This window comes from Nelumbo nucifera, chromosome 6 (assembly GCF_055504915.1).
Source record: "Nelumbo nucifera cultivar China Antique chromosome 6, China Antique-T2T, whole genome shotgun sequence".
Taxonomy (NCBI): domain Eukaryota; kingdom Viridiplantae; phylum Streptophyta; class Magnoliopsida; order Proteales; family Nelumbonaceae; genus Nelumbo; species Nelumbo nucifera.
The window spans coordinates 11020758-11028200 of record NC_142654.1 but is presented as its reverse complement, the minus strand read 5'-3'; the positions used below and the strand labels follow the sequence as shown (position 1 = coordinate 11028200).

The 7443-nt window shown below is 42.6% G+C and overlaps 1 protein-coding gene across 1 annotated transcript; it reads right to left on the bottom strand.

The window, feature by feature from the left end:
* Positions 1–313: 313 nt before the first annotated feature.
* LOC148790602 (uncharacterized) lies at positions 314–7443 on the bottom strand. The gene is made up of 8 exons (XM_088889634.1): positions 7321–7443; positions 4230–4766; positions 4048–4181; positions 2895–3522; positions 1447–1762; positions 1139–1377; positions 891–962; positions 314–763 (listed from the first exon to the last, which is right to left on the bottom strand). The coding sequence occupies exons 1-8, from the start codon at positions 7441–7443 to the stop codon at positions 314–316; spliced, it is 2499 nt and encodes an 832-aa protein (XP_088745760.1).

Here is a 7443-nt window from a genome sequence, read left to right as displayed (position 1 = left end):
TCGTCGTGAAGCCGGTTGTGACTAGGCACAAGCCTTTGGAGAAGAGAGAGGAAAGTTGGCGAAATTCTTGTGTGTTTCCATTAACTGAGAACAGTCGTATTTATAATACACTAGTAGATTTCTAGAATAGCTAGGAAAGTTTAAAATTGTAAAAGAAAAACAACTAAACATCTGGACTTCTAGACATCTTCGGAGTCTTCCTCATACCGCCTTGATATCCACCGTCCAATCTTCCAATATTTATATGGACTTCTAGACGTCTTCAGAGTCTTCCTCATACCGCCTTGATATCCATCGTCCGATCTTCAAATGTTTATCCTATGCATGGAGTTATCTTGTTATCCTTTGCATGATTTTCGCTAGATGATGCGTGATCTTCCCTACTGTGAGTTGTCGTTGGGTGGTGAGCTGGCCCTCCATCATTCTCCCCCACTTGGAAAGAACTCGACCTCGAGTCATGACTGGGATATGCAAGTGTTGCCTCCGGTAAGTAACGATGAAGGTCAACAACATTAAAAGTTTTGGAGATACCCATGTGATCTAGCAAGTCCACGACATAAGCATTGTCGTTGATTTTCTTAATGATCTTGTATGGACCGTACTTCCGAGGATGTAGCTTGTTATACTTTCCCACGGGTATGTGTTCCTTCCTTAAGAACACCATGACTTCATCACCGACGTCAAACACTTGGTGCCGACGATGCTTATCAGCTGCAATCTTGTACTTGGCATTGGTTTGCTCCAGTTTCTGCTGCACTGCTTCCTGGACTGACTAGATCTGTTCTACCAGCTGTTCTGAGAAGTGCTGAGGCCGGGTACTCTGGGTAGCTTTACTAAGTTCAACGCATGGTTAGGTACCTTCATATAAACAATGGAGAACGGGGACCTACCTGTGGAGTTATGAGTTGTTGTAGGCGAACTCTGCCTGTGCTATGGCCAAATCCCACTGCTTCAGTCTCTCCCTGCAGATACTACGGATCAAGTTACTTAGGGTCCGATTCACCACCTATGTCTGTCCATCTGTCTGTGGATGAGTTGTACTGCTGAAATTCAATGAGGAGTCAAATAGTCTCCACAGGGTCATCCAGAAGTGACTTAAGAACCTCGTATCTCGGTCCGATGTGATGGTCTTAGGTACCCCATGTAAATGGACAATCTCCTTGAAAAATAGCTTAACTGTCATTGTTGCATCTGCGGTCTTCTTGCATGGGAGGAAATGTGCCATCTTGGAGAACCGATCAACCACCACAAAGACGGAGTCCATATTTCTTGGAGTCTTTGGCAAGCCTAACACGAAGTCCATGGACAAGTCTTCCCAAATTGCAATAGGAATAGGTAGAGGCATGTAGAGGCCAGTATTCTGGGTCTGTCCCTTAACTGTTTGACAGATATAGCATCTACTCACAATAGTGGTCACATCCCTCCTTAATTTAGGTCAGTAGTAACATCCCTTGACTGCTTCAATCGTTTTGTCTCTCCCGAGGTATCCTGCTAATCCACCCCCATGCAGATCCCTGATGATCTTCTCACGGAGGGAGGAGCAAGGGATGCACAATTGTTTCCCCTTCATAAGGAACCCATCATGAATGTAGAAATCACATGCTAGTTGTCGATTTATGCACTTTTCCCACACCTGTTTGAAGTCCTCATCCTGGGCGTACAGATCTTTCAAGCATTCAAAGCCCACTATTTCGATGCTGAGAGTCTTGATGAGGGCTACACGCCTACTTAGAGCATCGGCCATTGTGTTTTGTTGTCCAGCCTTTTACACAATTTTGTATGGGAATTTATCAATAAAAGCAAACCATCTTGCATGCAGGTCACTCCTCAACTGCTTTTGCTTACTGAGATACTTAAGAGCTTGGTGGTCGGTGTAGAGAACAAATTCTTTAGCAATCAAATAATGTTCTCAGGTTTTCAGTGCTCTAACAACAGCATAGAATTCTTTGTTATAAGTGGACCACTTCTTCCTGGCTTCGCATAACTTTTCACTAAAGAAGGCAACTGGTCTCTTTTCTTATGACAATACGGCCCCTATGCCAACTCCACTGGCATCACATTCAACCTCAAATAGCTTGTCAAAACTTGGTAATGCAATGACAGGAGCGATGCATAATTTTTCTTTTATGAGAGCAAAACTTTGTTCTTGTTCTTCTCCCCATTGAAACTTTCCCCTTTTCAAACACTCAGCGATGGGAGCTACAATACTACTAAAGTGTTTGATAAATTGCCTGTAGAAAGTTGCTAACCCATGGAAACGTCTTACGTCCGTGATGTTTGATGGGGTCGGTCACTTCCTAATGGCTTTCACTTTTCCCTCATCCACCTTAATTCCATCCTTACTTATAATGAACCCTAGGAACAACAAATTATCGCTCATGAAAGTGCACTTCTTTAAATTAGCATATAATTTGTTTTCCCTTAATGCATTCAAGACCTCTCTGATATGTCCTAGGTGCTCAGTGATAGATTTGCTTTAAATCAAGATGTCATCAAAATATACCACAACAAACTTACCAATAAAAGGGTGCAGTACCTGATTCATTAGCCTCATGAAGGTGTTGGGTGCGTTGGTTAGTCCAAAGGGCATGACTAACCATTCGTACAACCCATCTCTAGTCTTGAAAGCCGTCTTCCACTCGTCTCCAGAATGGATCCTGATCTGATGGTAACCACTTCTGAGATCGATTTTGGAAAAGACTACGACCCCATCAAGTTAATCTAGCATTGTCCAGCCTGAGGATGGGAAACTTGTAGCCAATAGTGATCTTGTTAATGGCCCTGCTGTGAACACACATTCTCTAACTCCCATCTTTCTTGGGTGTTAATAATGCTGGTACTGCACAAGGATTCATGCTGACTTGAATATGCCCCTTTCTTAATAATTATTCTACCTTTTCCCGTAAGATCTCATTTTCTTTAGGACTCATCATGTAGTGTGGTAGATTAGGTAGACTAGCACTAGGAACAAAGTCAATATGATGTTGGACATCTCGCATGGGTGGGAGCTCATTAGGTAACTCATTAGGAATTACGTCATGGAACTCATCGAGTAGTCCCTGCACTTCCACTGGAATTTTGTTTTCCTCTAGTGACTCATTCATGCTTTCTCCCTTCACCACCAACAAGTGGACTTCGCGGGTATCCTTACATTCCCTTACAAATTCAGCATGGTGATGTGTAATGGTAAGGAAATTTCTCCCCTCTGCCTTTGGAGCCTTTGGTGGATTCTTTTCTGCCATGGGTAATAAGGTGTAGCGTACACCCTCTTTTTCGAGTTGGTAGGTATTCTTCCTACCCAGGTGTTTTGCATCTGCATCAAACTGCCAAGGCCTACCCAACAAAATATGGCAAGCATCCATATCCACAATATCACAATATACCTCATCAGTGTACTTACCAATGGAGAATGGGACCTTGCAGCGTTTCTCCACTCGTACGCCGCCAACTTCCTTGATCCACCCAATTGTATATGGGTTCGGGTGCTTCTCAGGAAGTAGTTGTAATTTCTGTACCACATCCCTACAAATAATATTTTCCTGACTGCCACTATCAATAATTAAATCAAATAATTTACCCTGTACAATACATCTAGTGCGAAACAGTCGATGTCGTTGAGTGGTATCTTTGCTTCTTTGGGACAGCATTAGTTTCCTCACAACACATGTGTATTCTTCATGTTCATAGGGACCGTCTTCGTCCTCTCCATCAGGTCCACAATATACTTCATCATCAACATCTTCTTCCTCCTCCCTCTCTACCATGGTAACTGCCTTCCTCCTGGGACAATCACTAGACCTATGCCCAACTTCATTGCACTTGAAGCACTTAAAAGGAGCAGGTTTTGCATAGGGATTACTGGGTTTAGGAGGGTTTGAAGTGTTACCTCGAGTGTTTCCTCCCGTGGCGGCCTTACTGGCATTAGCTGTATTCGACGGGTGGGAGGGTTGTACTCCCGGGGCTGGTTTGCTCTTGTCGACTGCTGCCGGTATGTTGTCGCTCCCACTGTACCGTCGATAGCTATCGGCCCGGGTCCTTTCTTAGAACATTAATTCAGCTTTCAAAGCTAAGCTCCTTGCTTCCTGCATACTGAGAACCATCTGGACGCCAATCTTGTCTCTGATAGCAGGTCTCAAACCACTCAGATAACGGGCTGCCTGCTGGTTATCACTTTCAGATAGCTGATTTCATTCAGCCAATCTCAGAAATTCTGATGTGTATTCATTTACGCTTCTTGCTCTCTGTGCACATCGTTGATATGATTCAAACATATACTGCTCATAATCAGGGGGTAAAAATCTACCTCTTATTAGCTGCTTCATGCGCCTCCAAGTTTGAACTGGACATCTTCCTTCCCTAATCCGAGTCTCCTTCATTCGTTCCCACCAGACAGATGCTCCTCCCTTCAGTCGAAAAGCTACTAATTTCACACTTCTTTCTTTCGGGATCTCCATGTACTCGAAGAAACAGTCGACCTCGGTGATCCAATCTAGAAGGCCCTCGATATCCAGATCCCCACTAAATGTAGGGATATCTACTTTGATTTTAAACTCATCATGATTCCGACGAGGATTAAAATTGCTGGGGTTGCGCCAATTCCTACCATTTCTGTCATCGCCGGGAAGAACTGGAGCGACACCGAGCTCTAGTTCTCCGTCGCTATCATAATCAAGAACAGGATTCCGGGATATGGGATTGACGAGTGGTCTACCGTGGTCGTCTCCTCCGGTTGGGTACGGGTTATCCCGGTTCCTTGGAACATCCTCCTGCAACAAGGTCCGCAATTGTCCAACGATCTCTACCAACTGCTGTTCAGTGTTATGCGTGGTTGTACGCTGCTCTTCGATTGCTCTCCAAACAGCTTGTAACCCCTGATCTCCGTCACGGGGATGGTTGCGACTGTTACCGTCTTGGTTGGCCATCTGACTGGGCGAACTCCCGCTCTGATACCACCTGACGCAGCGTGGAAGCAATAAACCAGGCTGGCTATGCAAGCACCGGGCGAACACGAGGCTTCGTCGTGAAGCCGGTTGTGACTAGGCGCAAGCCTTTGGGAAAGAGAGAGGAAAGTTGGCGAAATTCTTGTGTGTTTCCATTAACTGAGAACGGCCGTATTTATAATACATTTGTAGATTTGTAGAATAGCTAGGAAAGTTTAAAATTGTAAAAGAAAAACAACTAAATATCTGGACTTCTAGACATCTTCGGAGTCTTCCTCATACCGCCTTGATATCCACCGTCCAATCTTCCAATGTTTATCTGGACTTCTAGACGTCTTCGGAGTCTTCCTCATACCGTCTTGATATCCACCGTCCGATCTTCCAATGTTTATCCTATGCATGGAGTTATCTTGTTATCCTTTGCATGATTTTCGCTAGATGATGCGTGATCTTCCCTACTGTGAGCTGTCGCTGGGTGGTGAGCTGGCCCTCCATCATTATCCAACGTACAAGATGATGCCACATCATTACACTGTTGGTAGCAACGAGCTATTTTCTGAGAAAACATCAAATTTAACATTGTAGCCATTGCTTCAAACTACACTTTCCCGACTTCTAAGACATGGTATGAAACAATGTTTTTTCTGAAAAAACGATACAAAATAAGAGGCTGTTTTCTGAAGAACCACTTATTCTTATGTGGCACTGTTTTTTCAAAAAACAACATGGATGCCAAACACCCACTAAATTATGCTTGAAGAACATATTCAACAGAATCCCATCAAACTTCAATGGGTATTTTAGTAATTTTACCTTTATCGTCAAGCCTCCCCCAATAGTACAGGGTAGCAGTCTGTATTTTACCCAAAATAAAATAAAAATGAAACTGGTTTTCCGAGGTGCAATGTGCAAGCACTCATATTTTTGAAAGCCATCCCCCGCACAATGAATTTCTTGTTAGGGAAGAAACTAATAGAGAAGACAATTTTCAAATATCTTAAAAAAGGCATAATTTGGTTTTCACAAATTTTTGAAAACTCTCATATTCATTTGGGGTAAAAGTTTGAAGTCATCGGAATCTGGTATCAAAATTGTTGAACAAATTTATTTGGCCTCCTACTTCATTGAGTTTTGGACAAGGTGTAAAATGAGCCGTGTTGGGCCGGCACCACACAGCCCACGGGCTGTTTCGGGTCGTGCCTCCCTCCCCTAGGATATTTTGGGGGATCGGCCTGACATAGCTCATGGCCCGAGCTCATATGGGTCAGTTCTGGGCCAGGCTGGTTCATGGGCTGAGCCTTGGGTCAGATCGAACTGTGGATCAAGCCAAACTTATTTATTTAAAAAAATTGCAAAAAAAAACTAAAAGTTTTAATTTTATATAAATTTTAATGTATACAATTGCTTATATATACAATAATTAAAGAAAATAATATAATATAATTAAATAAATATTTATTTTATTAATATATTATATACTATATATTATTATATAATTATAATTTATATAATATTATATATATAGATATATGGACTGGGCCAGACTAACTCACTGACCTAAAAGCCTAAGTCCGGCATGACCCGTAGACCATCAGACCGAGCTGGCTCAAAATCATGTCGGGCCGTAGATGCCACGGCCCGATTTACACCACTATATATTAGGAGTTTTGGAACACTCTTAGGACAACAGTTTACCAATTGAGTCAGTTAATTTCTTTGTAGGATCAGCAATTTGTCGGGTTCCGCCTGGGCTTAATAAAAAATTGTAAGGGATATTGGACTGCCTAGACCTGAATTTGGGCCTGCACATGACGAGATAATATGGTCAATCATCCAGACCATGACCATCCATCTCGTTAGAAGAGTGCATATGGCTAGTGTGGAGCAAAACGATGGGTCCCACAGCCACTAAAATAGCTACCAACTTCAACTAATACTTTCTCAAAATAGAGATGGTTGTAATATAATATACAATAGTTTATTATGCTTGAGCTGATCTTTAACTGAGTTCAGACCTGTGTTAAACCCAAACATACTTTAGCAAAGTCGAGTGTGGATCAATGTTTTGACATTTGAACCCTAATATAGATTCATGGAGTATGCTACTTTACTGAGATAGATAGGATTAGCTGAAAGGCTGAAAGTAATAGCTGTCTAGCAGGCTGTGTATGACCAATGATAGTGCCCTACACTGGTCTTTTTATGCATAGGGACCACAACATTCAATCAATCTCTCACTATGAGCCCATGATTGGTGTGGGATATTATTATTGATTCGACAACTCGCTACACAGCCATCAAGTTCATCCAAATTATATTTTGCTTGGGTGGGCCTTGATCAATAGAACTCCTTTCAAGGGCTAGTTAGATTTGGGCCAACCTGAACGTGACCAATATGTAACTTAAGCCCAAATCTGGAACTTGGATAGGGAAGCCCCATATCCAATCCATCCCAGCCGAAAATAGGGCCCAGAAGTTTCAAAGGTTCACATAGATCAGGCAT